Genomic DNA, 19,649 nt, shown 5'->3' on the forward strand with positions numbered 1-19,649 from the left:
GGCTCATAATTTAACAATTTTATTTACAATCTTATTTACAGATGGCATACAAGTTTGTTATTAAGGCACATGACATTTCACATGTTCAAGAAGGCATTTCTGCCAAAAAATGCATTTTCATTAGAAACAAAAATTGGGGTTCAAACTGCTCTCCCGTGAAGTAGTGACCTGCAACATACGCCTAGTTTCCTGAAACTGGTCACATATATGAATACATTAGCAACTCATCAACATTGTTTTCAAGTGTTTTAAAAACAATTCTAATAAATGCAACATTTGGACAATGCATAAAGATACTCCAAAATCCATGAGATATTGACTGAAATATAAGATATAAAGCATTTTACTGGCATGTACAAATAATGATTGGAGTTCAGGGATTTGTGGGAAATCAAGTATTCCATTTATTGTAAAAAAAGAAAGAAGGTATGTTAGAATGCGCTCATATATACATTTTCTAATGGTTTCAGGTATTTACGTGTTAAATTAAAGAAAGGTATATGTCCCTCGTGCATAAATACAATGGGTTAATTTGCATATATGAAAACATTAACATAAAGTGGAGGAACAGGCCTGAAACCACCAAAAACTCTAGGCCCACCTGCACTCACCTGCTCTGTCTAGACTGCCTCATTAATTACTGTTGTTGTCACATTCTGTTGTGTAAATCAATAAGTAAATGTGGAGATAATGTGTTCTTATAGATGCAACAGAAAGACGATGTATTCCATCGAGCTCATTTCAGCCATTACCGGAGTGTGTTTGACAGGTCATAAAAAACATTTCCGTGATTGTAACGTTAACGGGAAAAAACAACAGGCACCAGTAGAAGTATAAAAGTCGCAGGAGTAAAATGAAAGCAATCCAGTGATATTTAAGTGAGAAGTGGATTTTGCACCCCTCATACACAGGAAATAGATTGGATGATGAAACGAGAATAAAAAATGAATATTTTGACCTCCTACTGGTATTTAGTTGTGTGTTTTTAAAACAACAACAAACACTAGATTATTCCCCATGTCAGCAACATCGCAAACTTGTGAGTGAGTATGGTATGACCTTTTACACAGTCAACATATAGACAGCCGCTGTTCGATAGACATGTTAAAGCATACAGTATTTACAGTACAGTTGTTCTGGGCTGGGCCATAATGTAAATGGCTGCAGAAATTCTAAGAGGTGTGAGCAATATATTTCCTGCTGGTCTGAAAACGGTGGCAATGGGTGTCAGCGGTTCATATTGACAGAAGAGAGACCCAATAACTCAAGGAATCAAAAACAATGAATACACCCCGACTCTGTTGTTCTGCTGGCAGTGCCACAACAGAATATGATGGACTGTGACCTTCATGCCTGTGCCACTGCTGTTGGAACTCGCTAATTATTGTGCAAAAGATAGCGGAGAGGACGGTAATAAGCAAGACATTACATTCTGACAGGGAATTAGGGTCTACCAGCATACATCCTTAGCGCTATTGGAGAATAGAGAAAAGAATTGCGCGCTATAACACATTTATTTAGCCCTCGCTTTTATCTTCAGAAAGCACATGTACTTTTTTTAGGTGACTTCTATATCTGGTGCTTTGCACTCTAATACCATAACCTACTTTAGAGTGATTCCTCATGAAACCAGGGGGGGGGGGGAAGACCACCAATATGACCATCAATATGACCATCTGTAGGTGCTACAAAGCAAAATGTTTCTTTTATGAAGCTTTACCGCTTTCTCTGTAATATGACTATTATATTAATTTCAAGAACATTTTTCTTACATGAATTTATGAATATTGAAAAATATACAAATGAATTTAGAAAAGATAAAATCAAAGTTCCAGAGTGGGATCTTTGCAACTTGTAGAGTTATGATCCAATTTGTAAGCATTACCAACAGAGTGAATGGGAAAATGGATTCAAAATGGTTTCCCTCTGCTGGTGATTTGCAGGATGTGCAATGACACAAGTAAAAGGGGGCTGTGATTGGTTAAATTGCCTACAATGCCAATTTCTCTGTATAAAATGGGTGTCACGGCCGTCGTTGAAGGAAGACCAAAGTGCAGCGTGGTGAGCCTACATATTCCTTTTATTTTAGAAAATGACGCCAACAAAACAACAAACAAAGAAAACAACCGTGAAGCGTACAGTGCTTAGTGCCACTAACAAAGATAACTTCCCTCACTGAAAGGAGGGAAAAGGGCTACCTAAGTATGGTTCCCAATCAGAGACAACAATAGACAGCTGTCCCTGATTGAGAACCATACCTGGCCAAAACATAGAAATAAAGAAACATAGAAAACAAAACATACAATGCCCACCCCAAATCACACCCTGACCAAACCAAATAGAGACATAAAAAGGCTCTCTAAGGTTAGGGCGTGACAATGGGCCATAACTTTTAAACTAGCTGTGATCCCACTCTGGAAATGTGATATGCTAGTAGAGTATACTATGTTCAATGATATATTACAAAAATACCCAAATCAAAAGTTGTATATTTTCAATATTCATGTTAATATTTTTCACATAAATTCATGTTAGAAAATTGTTATTGAAATAAAAATATTACTCATATTACAGAGGAAGCAGTAAAACTTCATATGACACCAATATTCTCTTTGTAGCACCTACAGATGAAACATTATATCATCTTAAAGGAGGCCTGAGTAAATGTCATAAATATGCCAACTTTTATTAATTATTTCTCAATTATGCTTTTAGATAAAAATGTGAAATATATGTCAACAATCCTTGCTCCAAAGGACCATTATATGTATTACATGTCGTGAAATCCCCCAAATAATGGTATTTTTTTGTCCTGGTTTCGTGAGGAATCATTCTTTAGTCTCATCTAAGGCTAGGACTAAGAAGGGAATATGAGTCTCAGATCTGTTCTGAAACTTTCAATGGAATGATGGCTACCCCAGTGCCTGTTGCGGTAGCCTCAGGCGACAGTGGAATTAATTTAATGTTAGTGTTTGCAAACACACTCTGTCCGTGTGACACACACACTTACTCGCTTGTTTGTCTGTGTGCATGTGTCAGCAAGCTGTCCCCATGCTGTAGTAGTGTGGGGTGTTTAGCTCACCCACAGGCTGCTCAGGAAGCACAGATTTAATTTTGCTGCCAGTAAATGCCAGCACAGGAGCATAGGCAATCTAGACACTTTGCCATTACGCAAATTATTCCAAGAGAGAAAAGGGCACTTTAGGAGAATTTAGTAAATGTGTCCTAAGCATTGACAATTCTGTTTGTGTAAAAGAATTGTCTCAAATATTGGGAGCTGGAATTTTTTTTACTTCAGAAAACAGTCACCATCAGGTTTCTGAGACAAATTCAGTTTCTGGCAGTTTTAGGGGTTTCTATATTGTGTCTTCAACCTCCAGGTCTCTGAGACCCAACCTCAATTGGATTAATTAGGAGGGGCAGAGCAACCGATAAGGTTTCAGAGGTCTCACTGCATGGAGGTCAAGTTTTATTAGTCATATGTTACACATGGTATACACCGTCCAAGGAAATGCTTACTTGTAGGTTCCTTATCGACAATGCAACAACAATAACAAATAAGAAAAGATAAGAATATGAACATATGTAGGTTGTTGGAAATCCCCATCCACAGGATGAGGGGTCACCATTATGTAGTTGAATGGAAATTATCCATCTATTATGTAAAAATGATGTTGAATATTATAATAAACTCCATTTATCTTTCTGACTCCAATATTATGTGCATAAATGCAACAGGCCGTGTCCGTCTCTAGAAGATCTAGTCAAGGTAGCAAGCTTTGCGCCACTATAATGAACATGTGTCTAACTTGCACAGTTATGCAAGTATTAAGAGACTAGATACAACTAGCTAATCCTGGCGACCAGTGTTCTAGCATGCATTTATTGAGGCAAGCAGTTCAGGGATGTCAAGGTGGTACCCAAGCATATGCTATGTGTATAGTGTGTATGGTGTATATTACAACTACCAATATACCTCCTAAATCAAATAATTACTCTGTAAATCGATGAATGCATTTACTCAATTCAACTAATATAATTTATTAGTCACGAAAGAATTAACACTCAAACAATTACAGTGTACATGAAATGTATGATACATTAAAACAACGTGGTTACACATGACTTCAGTTCAGAATAATCTCTAAGAGAAAAAACGACTGTGATACACACGGGAGCTTGGCAGCAAGTTCTCAAAGTATGAACAAATTCATTGTCCTTTGAACCAAATTCAAGCAGAAACTCACACTCAACCTGAATGAACATTTCTTTGGACTTTGCTAGCTAAAACAAAAGACAGGAACAACACACCCAGATTCTAATCAAATACATTTTATTTGTCTCATGCGCCGAATACAACATTGAAATGCTTACTCACAAGCCCTCAACCAACAATGTAGTTTAAAGAAAATACCACCAAAAAAGTAAGAGATAAGAATAACAAATAATTAAAGAGCAGCAGTAAATAACAATGGCGGGGCTATGTACAGGGGGTACCGGTACAGAGTCAATGTGCGGGTTGGCACTGGTGTCGAGGTAATTGAGGTAATATGTACATGTAGTTAGACTTATTAAAGTGACTATGCATAGATAATAACAGCAGCAGCATAGAAGGGGGGGGGCAAAATCAACTAAATGTAAATGATAGGAGCGCATCCCTGTGTCGCTTCTCTTTGAGCCTATCCGATGTCCGACGAACAAAATAACACAATTTCCCTGTAACAATAAATCCTCTTTCTGAACTCTTGAAATAATACAAACATTGTTTTTTTACTTCACACAGTAACATTAATTTCGGCGATTTCACGTTTTCATCTGTCTTCACACCTCCAACAGTGTCCGTGCTCCCAGGATTCTATGGGAATGTCCCTCCCCGGAAAACACCACAGATAAGGTGTGTTTGACCCTTGTGATAGCCCACAGATGGTCAGCCATCCACACAATGTCCTAAATTGTGATTGATTCATCCCGCTGGGCCTCAGCGCCTGCAAGTCCCTAGTTACGAGTATATCACCTTCTCTCATTCTTCCACGACACATAAAGTAAATGGCTCAGTAGAATATATATATATATATTTAGCATAAGTATAAAAAAGAAGGCACAATTTATAGTCTAGTATTTACACGTGTTTTCGGGAAGGGAAAACAATCCCCCCGATTGAGGGGCAGGTGTTTAAATTGTGCAGTATTTAGCAATCACACTGTAATAAGAGTCTGGTAGCAGCAGTTGTGATGTGTGTGTAGCATGTATGTGTGTGTGTATGAGTGAGTGAGTGCGTGCATGTGTGCTAAGGTTCAGAGAATCTGAGCAGATGGGTCAGTCCAGTTCAAGTGTTCAGCAGTCTGATGGCTTGTAGAAACTGTCTCTTAGCCTGTTGGTATCAGACCTCATGCTACGATACCGTCTGCCCGTCGTTAAGGGAGTGAACAGCTCGTGGCTGGAGTGCTTGATGATGCTGCAGGCCTTCCTCCTGCACCGTTTCAAGCAGATGTCCTGGAGGGGTGGGAGCTGGGCCGTCTTCACCACCAGCTGGAGGGCCTTTCCTGTATCAGGCCGTGATGCAACTGGTCAGGACACTCGATGGTGCAGCGGTAGTATTTGGGGAGGACCCGGGGTGGCATGCTGAATTTATTCAGCCGCCTTAGGCAGTAGAGGCGCTGTTGCGCCCTCTTGACAAGAGTGGTAGTGTTGGCCCATGTCAAGTCCTCTCTGATGTAAACGCTGAGGAACTTAAAACTGATGACTCACTGACGTAGATCGGGCCATGTTCCCTCCTCTGCTTCCTGAAGTCAACAATCAACTCGTTTGTTTTGCTGACACTGAGGGAGAGGTTGTTTTCCTGGCACAACAATGCCAGTTCACTTGCCTCCTCCCTATAGGCTGACCCGTTGTTGATGGTTATCAGGCCTACAACTGTGGCGTCGTCAGCAAACTTGATGATGGAATTGGCATCATGCAAAGCCACGCAGTCGTGCGTGAACAGGAAGTACACACCCCTGGGGGCCCCCTGTGTTAAGAGTCAATCCTCACAGCCTGTGCCAATCGGGAAGTCCAGGATCCAGTTTCAGAGGGTAGTGTCCAGACCCAGAGCTCTGAGCTTGGTGCCGAGCTTGGAGGGCACTATAGTGTTGAATGCTGAACTGTAGTCAATGAACAGCATTCTCACATAGATGTTCCTCTTGTCCAGATGTTACGGCCTTGTGAAAAACGATGGAAATGGCATCTTCCTAGGATCTGTTGAAGTGGTAGGCAAATTGGAATAGGTCCATGATCAGCCTCTTTGCCTCTTGGTAGGCAATTCATTGTAAATAATCATTTGTTCTTATTTGACTTGCCCAGTTAAATGAAGGTTAAATAAAAGTAATACAAATCAACACATTTCCTAATGAAGCCTGTGACTGATGTACAGTAGTCAAAAGTTTGGACACACCTACTCATTCAAGGGTTTTTCTTTATTTTACTATTTTCTACATTGTAGAATATTAGTGAAGACATCAAAACTTGGAAATAACACAAATGGAATCATGTAGTAACCAAAAAAGTGTATTTTATATTTGAGATTCTTCAAAGTAGCCACCCTTTGCATTGATGACAGCTTTGCACACTTTTGACTGGTAGTGTATATTCCTCAATGTTGGTGGATTAATCTTTGAACATATTCCAATCAGTATTCTCAAAACAGTCCTGCAGCATTGAATCTACTTCCTCTGTCCAGCACCTCACTATTCTCTTTGTTTGTGGCTCCCACTTGAGTTGCTGCTTGTACTGTAATCGGGAAGTAGGAACAGAGAGACGTGATTTGATTGGCCAAAGTGGGGGCGGGGGATGGCTTTGTACGCATCCCAGATGTTTGTATATACAGTGCATTCGGAAAGTATTCAGACACCTTGTCACACCCTAATCTGTTTCAAGTGTCGCTCATCTTCCCCACTATCCCCTGTGTATTCATACCTGTGTTCTCTGTTTGTTTGTTGCCAGTTCGTCTTGTTTGTCAAGTCAACCAGCGTTTTTGTGTCTCAGCTCCTGCTTTTCCCAGTCTCTCTTTTTCTCGCCCTCCTGGCTTTGAACCTTGCCTTGCTTGCTTGCTTGACTCTGAGCCCGCCTGCCTGACCACTCTGCCTGCTGTTGACCCTGAGCCTGCCTGCCGACCTGCACCTTTGCCCCACCTCTGGATTTTTGACCCCTGCCTACCCTGACCCTGAGCCTGCAGGCCGTCCGGTACCATTGCCCCACCTCTGGTTTACTGACCCTGACTGCCCTGACCTGTCTATTGCCTGCCCCTGTTGGATTATTAAACCATTGTTAATTCGACGTTGTCTGCATCTGGGTCCTACCTTCATACCTGATACACCTTGACTTTTTGCACATTTTGTTATGTTACAGCCTTATTCTAAAATGTATGAAAAAAATGTATGTCTCATCAATCTACGCACAATGCCCCACAATGACCCCCCCCCAAAAAAAAAAGAAATATAGGTTTTTCGAATTCTTTTAAGAGTGTCTTAAAAAACCCTACAAGCTTGGCACACCTGTATTTGGGAAGTTTCTCCCATTCGTCTACGCAGATCCTTTCAAAGCTATTTTCAGGTCTCTCCAGAAATGTTTGATCGAGTTCAAGTCCGGACTCTGGCTGGGGCACTCAAGGACATTCAGAGACTTGTCCCAAAGCCACTCCTGCGTTGTCTTGGCTGTGTGCTTAGGGTCGTTGTCTTGTTGGAAGGTGACCCTTCGACCCAGTCTGAGGTCTTGAGCGCTCTGGAGCAGGTTTTCATCAAGGATCTCTCTGTACTCATCTTTCCCTCAATCCTGACTCGTCTCCCAGTCCCTGCCGCTGAAAAACATCCCCACAGCATTATGCTGCCACCGCCATGCTTCACCGTAGGGATGTTGCCAGATTTCCTGCAGACGTGACGCCTGGCATTCAGGCCAAAGATTTCAATCTTGGAATCTTGTTTCTCATGGTTAGAGTTTTTAGGTGCCTTTTGTCAAACTCCAAGTGGGCAGTCATGTGCCTTTTACTGAGGAGTGGCTTCCGTCTGGCCACTCTAACATAAAGGCCTGATTGGTGGAGTGCTGCAGAGATGGTTGGTCTTCTGGAAGGTTCTCCCATCTCTACAAAAGAACTCTGGAGCTCTGTCAGAGTGACCATCAGGTTTTCTTGGTCACCTCCCTGACCAAGGCCCTTCTCCCCCAATTGCTCAGCTTGGCCGGGTGTTTCCAAACTTCTTCCATTTAAGAATGATGGAGGCCACTGTGTTCTTGGGGACCTTCAATGCTGCAGAAATGTTTTGGTACCTTTCCCCTGTGCCTCGACACAATCCTGTCTCGGAATTCTACCGATAATTCCTTCGACCTTTGCTCTGACATGCACTGTCAAATGTGGGACCTTATATAAACAGGCGTGTGCCTTTCCAAATCATGTCCAATCAATTGAATTTACCACAGGTGACCTCCAATCAAGTTGTAGAAACATCTCAAGGATGATGAATGGAAACAGGATGCACCAGAGCTCAATTTCGAGTCTCATAGCAAAGGGTCTGAATACAAAGGGTCTGAATACATTTGCAAACATTTCTAAAAACCTGTTTTCGCTTGGTCATTATGGGGTATTATGGTATAGACTGACAAGGATCTTTTTTTTAACATAAGAAAATGTGGATAAAGTGAAGGGGTCTGAATACTTTCTGAATGCACTTTTGTTTTTGTGGGGCAGGATATATTTTGGATGATTTAAAAATATTTTAAAAATATGTTTTTTAAACGTGCTTAGTTAAAATCCTCCGTGACAATAAAGACTGCTTCCGGTTGAGAGGATTCTTGCTGGCTAACGATCTAACGAGTTCACTGAGTCCCGCCTTGGTGTTTTCTTGTGGTGGTATGTACACAGCTGTGATAATAACACACGTGAATTCCCTCAGCATAGTGGGGTCGGCATTTTAGCATCAGAAACTCCAGGTCGGGCGAACAGAAGCTTGAGCCGTTTTCAACTTCGGTACACCAGGAACTGTTGACAGGGAAAAATACCCCTCCCACACCTACTCTTACCAGAAGCAACCGTTCGATCCATACGGAAAATGGAAAAGCCGTCTGGTTGAATAGCAGTGTTGAGTGTATTATTCGCAAGCCATGTTTCTGTAAAAACAAAGACACCACATTCCCTGATGCCCCTCTGCGATTGAAGCCTAGCTCTGAGTTCAAGTTTTTTCCCCAGCAATTGGACATTAGCTATCAGGATACTAGAAAGAGAAGGCTATGTAGTCCGTCTTTTCAGCCCAGCTTGGAGTCCCCCTTTCCTTCCTCTTATCCGTCACCTACGTTGCCTTCGGTCATCTCGGTCAGCTGCAACAGGTAAGCCTGCTGTGCGGAGAACATGTAGTAATCCTGATCTGGGAGGCTGGAAGATGTTTGCAGCTTCTGGTTCATGATCCAGAAGTGTTTGTTGGTCATATGAAATTATTGAATGAACATTCTGAGCAAACATAATAATAATAATTACTACAAACATAGCCATAAAAAAGTAGAGCAGGCATCGGCAAGACGAGCGCCCTCCTCAGTGCCACCATATTATCATCAGATGGAAAGGACAAGTACACAGTGAAATCCATGAACCCAGAGCAGAAAGACAAAACAAATGCTGCATTTGGAGGACACAAAACATCATTGAGTTTGTCCTTGTGTCGTGTGTGTTGTGAGCTGTCAGAGACATTTTGGCCTCTTCAAACCTTATTGGCTCAAACTTAAATCTAGAGAAATGTACTCGACTGTAGACTCTAGTATTCACAAACAACGGCAATATGTCCCTTATAACTTAGATACACCATGTGTCTACCCCTTAATGGAGCATGTAAACACCTTGAGAAATGGATTTCTGCAGTGGCATGTTAACATTTTGCATGCACAATTGTCGAAGCCCACTGTCTTTGGACCGTGGAAAAGCTGCCATTCAATGCTTAACCATGGAGGCTCAGCTCCAGTCGACTTGTGAAATTTCTCCCTCCAAAACCGCTGAACGGTATCTCTCGCATGTCTCACAGACTGCTCAGCTCCTAAAGTGGAACCGCAAAGTGTTTTGGGCTCGGTGTAGGCTCAGCAGAGGGGCTGTCAGAGAGTGAGACGGCATGGGCCTACAGTCAGACACTGCTTCCCAATGATCTCCACACAGACACACAGGAGGCCGTACAGCAGCTTCACACTGTTCTGTACAACATAATCAACTTCAGTCCTATTGAAGTCAGTTTCCTTTTAACTCTCGTCTTTAAAAATGTTTTTGTACATTGCTTTTTACACACTCCATTACCGTACTGTAGAATCCTTGAAAATGTCCTGAATCTCTCAAAAAAATGCACCGCCAAAAGTAACAGTAAAGCTGAGAGTACTGGGTGACCCTTGGAGATAGTTTTGTTATGACTGTCTGCAAAGTGACAGAAGTCACTTTAAGGGTAACCTTGACATTATATGGTTGTCTTTTGTCCATCGTTATAGATTATTGAAAGGTTTTCTGCATTATCTTGTCGGGTATTTCTCTATTGACTCATAGAACAGATTGCTCAACAGGAAGAAACTAAAGTTATACATTTTTCCTCATTAAACCAATGCAGTTACTGTATGTCCTTCCAGCAAGTTGAATATCTACCGCAGCAACGCTACCACCAGGGGACTTACCGTAGAATTAATTGACTTCCAAAACAAGTAGAAAAGCAACTACCCACTGGGCACAAACTGGTTGAATAAACATTGTTTCAATGTAATTTGTCAACCTTTTGTGACATGCAATCTATGCAATCAATGTAAAACACATTGGATTTGCAAAAAGTTGTCAACACAAACTGTGAAACTTCAACCACAGAATTATGTCATTAATTTTCAACGTAGACAAACCTTGTAATAAATATGCTGAATTTGTACCTTTGAAACAACTTCAGATCTTCAACGCTACATTCACTATTAGAAAAAACAATAGGCAGGGCAGTACCTCTTACTGGAAAGTACTCTTTTGGTCTCCCATCCAGGGTTTTAACCAAGCCCAGCTTTGATATATGTCACCGACTAGCACCAATGTGCTATCGTGAGAATGATTGTTGCGAGAATTCCACTTTAAAATGAAATAGATTCACTGTTGCTTTTTTTAAAAGTAATTCCAAAAGGTAAGTTTAACAGAGCAAATGAAATGTAACCATGATGATGCTAATGAACAATGATGCTCTTTAGGCCTACAGTTGAAGTTGGAAGTTTACATACACCTTAGCCAAATACATTTAAACTCAGTTTTTCACAATTCCTGACATTTAATCCTAGTAAAAATTCCCTGTTTTAGGCCAGTTAGGATTACCACTTTATTTTAAGAATGGGAAATGTCAGAATAATAGTATAGAATAATAGTAGAGAGAATGATTTATTTCAGCTTTTATTTCTTTCATCACATTCCCAGTGGGTCAGAAGTTTACATACACTCAATTAGTATTTGGCATTGCCTTTAAATTGTTTAACTTATGTCAAACATTTCGGGTAGCCTTCCACAAGCTTCCCACAATGAGTTGGGTGAATTTTGGCCCATTCCTCCTGACAAAGCTGATGTAACGGAGTCAGGTTTGTATGCCTCCTTGCACGCACACACTTCTTCAGTTCTCCCCACAAATGTTATATAGGATTGAGGTCAGGGTTTGTGATGGCCACTCCAATACCTTGACTTTGTTGTCCTTAAGCCATTTTGCAACAACTTTGGAAGTATGCTTGGGGTCATTGTCCATTTGGAAGACCCATTTGCGACCAAGCTTTAACTTCCTGACTGATGTCTTGAGATGTTGCTTCAATATATCCACTTACTTTTCCCTCCACATGATGCCATCTATTTTGTGAATTGCACCATTCCCTCCTGCAGCAAAACACTCCCACAACATGATGCTGCCACCCCCTTGCTTCCCGGTTGGGATTGTGTTCTTCGGCTTGCAAGCCTCCCCCTTTTTCTTCCAAACATGACGATGGTCATTATGTCCAAACAGTTATATTTTGCTTCATCAGACCAGAGGATATTTCTCCAAAAATTACAATCTTTGTCCCCATGTGCAGTTGCAAACCGTAGTTTGACTTTTTATGGCGGTGTTGGCGCAGTGGCTTCTTCCTTGCTGAGCGGCCTTTCAGGTTATGTCGATATAGGACTCGTTTTACTGTGGATATAGATACTGTTGTACCTGTTTCCTCCAGCATCTTCACAAGGTCCTTTGCTGTTGTTCTGGGATTGATTTGCACTTCTCGCACCACAGTACATTCATCTCTAGGAGACAGAACGCGTCTCCTTCCTGAGCAGTATAACGGCTGCATGGTCCCATGGTGTTTATACGTGCGTACTATTGTATGTACAGATGAACGTGGTACCTTCAGGCGTTTGGAAATTGCTCCCAAGGATAAACCAGATTTGTGGGGGCCTACATTTTTTTCTGAGGTCTTGGCTGATTTAATTTGATTTTCCCATGATGTCAAGCAAAGAAGCACTGAGTCTGAAGGTAGGCCTTGAAATACATCCACAGGTACACCTCCAATGGACTCAAATGATGTCAATTAGCCTATCAGAACTTCTAAAGCCATGACATAATTTTCTGGAATTTTCCAAGCTGTTTAAAGGCACAGTCAACTTAGTGTATGTAAACTTCTGACCCACTGGAAATGTGATACAGTGAATTATAAGTGAAATAATCTGTCTGTAAACAATTGTTGGAAAAATTACTTGTGTCATGCCCAAAGTAGATGTCCTAAACGACTTGCCAAAACTATAGTTTGTTAACAAGAAATTTGTGGAGTGGTTGAAAAACGAGTTTTAATGAATCCAACCCAAGTGTATATCAACTTCCAACTTCAACTGTATATAGCATTTGTGAAAAGTCATCATCAGCTATTTTTTCAATTTAAGGATTAAACAAAACATTTACAATACATATAGGTCTACGGTTTCAAGCTTTGATTGATTTCAAATATATTTCCAATTCTACAAGTTAATAATGGATATGTTGGATTCATGTCTTCATCGCAACACGAAATCTAAGTTAAAGAATAGGAGTAAATCAAATCAAACTTTATTTAAAGTGTGTTTGAAGATTTATTTGATTTACTTATGTTTGTTAACGTTTTGTTTGAGGTGTAGACGTGAATCCAACATATCAATTACTAACTTGTAGACAAACTGGAATTAAAGCCAGACTAAGTCAGTGGCGCAGACAGAGATCACTTGGGAGGGATCTTAGACCATTCCTCCATACATAACTCTTCCAGATCTTTGATATCCTTCATCTGTGCTTATGGACTGTCCTCTTCAATTCAAACCGCAGGTTTATAATGGGTTTCAAGTCTGGAGACTGAAATGGCCATTGCAAAATTATGATTTTGTGGCCACTTAACCATTTCTTTGTGGATTTTGATGTGTGCTTGGGGTTATTGTCTTGCTGGAAGGTCCACTTGCGGCAAGTTTCAGCCTCCTGGCAGAGGCAACCAGGTTTTGGGCTAAAATGCCTTTTGTTGTGCTTTTATAGGGTTGAAAGTGCAGTGATAACACATTGGGATTTCAACAAACTATTGGCTGTCTTTTTGAGTGAATATACAGGTAACTGCTCAAATAAAGGAAACACCAACATACTGTCTTAAAGGTCCAGTGCAGTCAAAAACATGATTTCTCTGTGTTTTATATATGTTATTTCCACACTATGAGGTTGGAATAATACCTTGAAATTGTTAAAACTTTTATAATTCCCTTTAGTGTAAGAGCTGGTTGAAAAGATCACCTGAAATTTCAGCCTGTTTTGGTGGGATGGAGTTTAGGCCTGCCTTGTGACATCACCAGGTGGTAAATTAGTTAACCCCTTAGAGTCGAATGACCCACCGGTGTGTCAGTCTAAGTAACATCATTTTAAAAATCCCCATAAAAATCTGTCAGTTATGTAATTTAGTAATTCATGTTCATAAATTGCAATTATATTTTTAGGTCTGAAACCCAGAGGTTGTAAAGTTCTGGTTTAAATGAAACAGACAGAATTCCCATCTCACAATTAGTCAGATACAAATGTATTTGCGAGAGCTCTCCCGTGCATATACAAAAACGTTCCTTTTATACTTTGCTCTTAACCTACACACATACATACACACTAATAAATGGCATTTTCACCTGAAGTCTCACCACAGTTTATTACGGGAAACCTGGAGGGGCTCTCCCTGTCTTATCTTATCTCCCCAGAGTTATAGCTGGGTCGGTTCAAACATCGGTTAAGAAGTCTCTTTGCTTTCTTTCGGTACACACATACATTCCCTTCTTCCCCAATGGTTATCATTTTTAATTACCCCTTGTCCATGCTACATAACCTCTAATCCTAATGGTTAAGTTTCCGGGTAGAATTATTGAATCATTTATCTTAAACCTTGATAAAATATTTTAACACAGTTTAAGATAGAGATATCAGTTTTGCATTGGATGCGTCTCAGTCCACCACATCCGCCGATGTCACACATCCGCATCTGCGGTGAAAGGTGGCAGAGCTATAGCGGTGTTTGTCAGACCATGAGACATCCCGAAAATCTGTCTTCTCACGGAAACAAATATGGAAAGATTTGACTCTCATGAACACGGTGGTGGTCTCTGTTCAGGTCTACAACCACTACAAGTGTCAGGGGACTCGTCTGAAGTCCGTACCGTAGATGTGCCAACTTCTGTTTGTAGCATCACAAACGTTTGGGCTACAAACTACAAACCCCATTGTGGAAAGGGGAGATTCTCATGAACACGATGGTTTTGTCCGTTTTGCTCTACAAACCTCACAAGTGTCACAGGACTCTATGACACCTCCCCCCCATTGGCTTAGGCTTTGAAGAATGAATAGACCAATAAGAAAGAGTTCCAAACCTCTCTGCCAATAAAAGCTAGTTTTCGGTTTTCCCTTCCCCACTCAGACCACTCCCAGACAGTCCTAGCGAAATTATTGCTTGAGAATTATAATTTTTTTGCCATTTTAATTGAAAACAATCACAGTAAGGTACTTCACTGTTAATACTGAGATAAAAATGGCTGCATTGGACCTTTAATAGGGAGTTGGGCCACCACCAACCCGTCAGAATACCTTGACATTGATTCTACAAGTGTCTGGAACTCTATTGTAGGGATTCTTTCACAAGAAATTCCATAATTTGGTGTTTTGTTTTAAGGTGGTCAAAAAGGCTGTCTCAGGCGCTGCTCAAGAATCTCCCATAAGTGTCCAATTTTGTTGAGATCTGGTGTCTGTGACACACACACACACGCATACACATACAGTGAGCTCCAAAAGTATTGGGACCGTGTAACATTGTTAGTTTTTTTACTCTGTACTCTAGCACTTTGGATTTGAAATTATACAATGACAATGAGTTTAAAGTGCAGACTGTCAGCTTTAATTTGAGGGTATTTTCGTCGATATCGGGAGAACCGCTTGGAAAGCACTTTTTGTACATAGTCCCCCAATTTTAGGGGACCAAAAGTGTTGAGACAAATTCACTTATATGTGTACTAAAGTAGTAAAAAGTTAAGTATTTGGTCCGATATTCATATCACGCAATGACTACATCAAGCTTGTGACTCTACAAATTTGTTGGTGGTGTTTCGGATTATTTTGTGCTCAATAGAAATGAATGGTAAATAATGTATTGTGTTATTTTAGAGTAACTTTTATTGTAAATAAGAATATAGAATATGTTTCTAAACACTTCTACATTAATGTGTTTGCTACCATGATTACGGATAATCCTAATTGAATCGTGAATAAGGATGACTGAGAAAGTTACAGACTGACCCAATACTTTCGGAGCTCACTTTATATTAAACCCCCTATGGTCCTTTGAGACCCCTCTTTCAAAGTAACTGGTATCTCTTCCCAAATTATGGAATAGCCATGGGAGCCAAAATAATGGGCAGCTGGGCATTTTTCTACATGACCCTAAGCATGATAGGATGTTAATTGTTTAATTAACTAAGGAATCACACCTGTGTGGAAGCACCTGTTTTCAATCTATTTTGTAGCCCTCGTTTACATTTAATAAAGTGTTTCCTTTATTTTGGCAGTTACCTGTAGGTTGTAATCTCATTGATCACCCAAATATTACCCAATTGTCCACGTTGAAATTACATGGTGTGCCCAGTGGGTAATCATCCCAAGAAAAGGTACTTACAAAATGTATGTTTATCATGCTTTTCCCCCCTCCTCGCAGATATTTTGAGGTTGTATTTTGAGGTTCGTAACCAAGATGTCTCTGAAGGTTCACACCAGCAATGTCACCAACAAGAATGACCCCAAGTCCATCAACTCACGCGTGTTCATCGGTAACCTCAACACAGCCGCGGTGAAGAAGTCGGATGTGGAGAGTATTTTCTCGCAATATGGCCGCGTGCTGGGCTGCTCTGTGCATAAGGGCTACGCCTTTGTCCAGTACGCCAGCGAGAGGCATGCCCGTGGGTCTGTTATAGGGGAGAATGGACGAGTGCTGGCGGGACAGACTCTGGGTGAGTCCTATTTGGGTTCTTCTGTCGTTCATCTCAATAGTGAATACTAGGGCCATGTTTTTGTTTCAGATGTAGCAAGTGTTACCATTACATTTCAGTGTAATGATGATGATAATGTCATGATAATAACAGATCAGCATATGTCAACCGACACTGTCGAGGGATAATTAATAAAATAGTTTACCCTAAAATCAAAGTTCGTCAGAAGTTTTCAGACCTTAAAAGGGATCTGAAGTCGATTAGAACATATTTCACGGCATCTGTTATTTAGAAATCTGCAGGTCTCAATTGCACATGAATGGGAAAGATTGGCACCATCTAACATACACAACAAATGCCGTGGATCTCAGCTTTTGACATACAGTACCAGTCAAAAGTTTGGACACACCTAATCATTCAAGGGTTTCCCTTAATTCTTTTGTAGAATAATAGTGAAGACATCAAAACTATGAAATAAGACAAGGAATCATGTAACCAAAATATTTAGATTTGTCAAACAAAAATATATATATTTTAGATTCTTCAAAGTATCCACAGCTTTGCACACTCTTGGCATTCTCTCAACCAGCTTCATGAGGAATGCTTTTCCAACAGTCTTGAAGGAGTTCCCACATATGCTGAGCACCTGTTGGCTGCTTTTCCTTCACTCTGCGGTCCAACTGATCCCAAACCATCTCAATTGTGTTGGGGTCGGGTGATTGTGGAAGGCAGGTCTGATCTGGCGGTGTTGATGCATCTGATGCATCACTCTCCTTAGTCAAAAAGCCCTGACACAGCCTGGAGGTGTGTTTTGGGTCATTGTCCTATTGAAAAACAAATGAAAGTCCCACTAAGCGCAAACCAGATGGGATGGCGTATCGCTGCAGAATGCTGTGGTAGCCATGCTGGTTAAGTGTGCCGACAGTGTCACCAGCAAAGCACCATCACACCACCTCCTCCATGCTTCACGGTGGGAACCACACATGCGGAGATCAATCAAGTAAACACTCTTGACCTTATCCCACCGTGTACCCCATGTAGAATCCATCAGCCATGGCTATACGGGTTGGCCCTGTTTTATTTTGGTCTTGCATAATGTGCCTCCAGTGGTGTAAAAATACTTTAAAGTACTACTTAAGTTGTTTTTTGGGGGGTATCTGTACTTTACTATTTATATTTTTGAAAACTTTTACTTCGCTACATTCCTAAAGAAAATGATATACTTTTTACTCCATACATTTTCCATTACACCCAAAAGTACTCATTACATTTTGAATGCTGAGCAGGACAGGAAAATTGTCTAATTCACACACTTACCAAGAGAACAATCCCTACTGCCTCTGATCTGGTGAACTCCCTAAACACATGCTTTGTTTTTAAATGATTTCTGAATGTTGGACAATGCCCCAGGCTATCCATTTAAAAAATAATAATACCATTTGGTTTGCTTTATATTAGGAATTTTAAATGATTCATACTTTTACTTTTGATACTTAAGTATATTTTAGAAATTACATTTACGTTTGATACTTAAGTATATTTAAAACCAAATACTTTTAGACTTTTACTGAAGTAGTATTTTACTGGGTGACTTTCACTTTTAATTGAGTCATTTTCTATTAAGGTATCTTTTACTTTTACTCAAGTATGAAAATTGGGTACTGGGAGAGAGCAGAGAGACCTGCTGGGCCTTTGCTGGGCCTTTGCTAAGAGCAGTGTGTATCTGAACCACTCTTACAGCACTCCCTGTAGTCCTCATCAGGCCTTTGAAGAGTGGTGCTTGTTATCAACGCATTAATCTCAATGAAACTCAGAGATGAACCTCCTTTAAACTCGTATTCATAACAACGCTGGCCGCACTGCACTGAGCATCATTCAACACCCTTCTACTGGTCGTCTGGTACAGCTTCATCCCCCATTACACAGAGCCCCATCTGGACTCTGTCAGTGTCAGGGAACTAGAGCCCTAAGAGCATTTTGCTATATGGGTGATTCTACAGAAGTGTGCAAATTGCAGTCCCACCCTCAAAACACACTCCAAACATAGGACATTTATTTACATAATGATATGTTCTAATTCAATCCAAGGCAATAACAAACATATTATTCAATTAATATAGTACACAGTCATTGTTTATACACCTATTTCTGTTGAGGTGGCTGTCCTATACCCTGACTCCTAAACTTTGTTTGAAAATAAAGCAATTCATGATTTATTTTATTTCTTACCAATATTATTTCAAGAGAACATCTTTTTCTATTATTACATCGAAATAGACTAATCTAATTAGTAGTTGTTTATTTTTTAACATCGTATTCAAAAGAATGCTGTACCATCTTTTGATGTACCCCACGGAAACACACACTAAACGACTGTAGAATGGGCCTCCCGAGTGGCGCAGCGGTCTAAGGCACTGCTTCGCAGTGTTACAGCATCACTATAGACTAGGGTTCGATCCTGGCCAGGACAGGTAATCACAACCGGCCGGGACCGGGAGTCCCATAGGGCATCGCGCAATTAGCCCAGCGTTGTCTGGGTTAGGGGAGAGTTTGGGGGGCTTTACTTGGCTCATCGTGCTCTAGCGACTCCTTGTGGTGGGCCGGGTGCCTGCAGGCTGATTTCGGTTGTCAGTTGAATGGTGTTACCTCTGAAACATGTGACCGGCTGGCTTCCAGGTTAAGAGAGCAGGTGTTAAGAAGCGTGGTTTGGCGGGTCATGGTTCGGAGGACACATGACTCGACCTTCACTTCTCCCGAGCCCGTTGGGGAGTTGCACTGATGAGGCAAGATTGTAATATCATGAAATTGGAAGAAAAAAATGTATTACAAAAAATTGACTGAAGAATGAATGTGCCTTAAGCCACACCCCTACAAATATCACCAGGTGATGGGAATGCACCCCTCTCCAGCATTGCCGCATGGTGTGTAGCAAGTTGGTAAATCTTCATGTATTTTTAAGACGTGTCACTACAAAACACCTAATATGTAAAGTATGCTTTTGGGACTAAAATATGTTTTGCTGGTGTGTACATCTGGCCAAATGAAAAAGAGCCAGCCATATGTTAGCTATGGGGATTCATTAAAGTCCAAACAGAAACGATCACAACCAAAACAATTGACACGAATATATATGAGGTCTCATCTTTGTTTCTGGCCATCATGG

The 19,649-nt window shown here is 40.7% G+C and overlaps 1 protein-coding gene across 2 annotated transcripts in view; it reads left to right on the forward strand.

Annotated features, from left to right (window-relative positions):
• The window catches only part of LOC139535379 (RNA-binding protein Raly-like), a 132,412-nt gene that overhangs the window by 75,253 nt on the left and 37,510 nt on the right, over positions 1–19,649 (forward strand). For both annotated transcript variants that reach the window (XM_071334734.1, XM_071334733.1), the window contains exon 3: positions 16,216–16,507. In XM_071334734.1, the coding sequence (XP_071190835.1) occupies positions 16,252–16,507 (256 nt within the window). In that variant the 5' untranslated portion in view covers positions 16,216–16,251. The remainder of the gene's footprint in view (positions 1–16,215; positions 16,508–19,649) is intronic.

The sequence above is a fragment of the Salvelinus alpinus genome, chromosome 12 (genome assembly GCF_045679555.1).
Source record: "Salvelinus alpinus chromosome 12, SLU_Salpinus.1, whole genome shotgun sequence".
In the NCBI taxonomy this organism is placed as follows: Eukaryota; Metazoa; Chordata; class Actinopteri; order Salmoniformes; family Salmonidae; genus Salvelinus; species Salvelinus alpinus.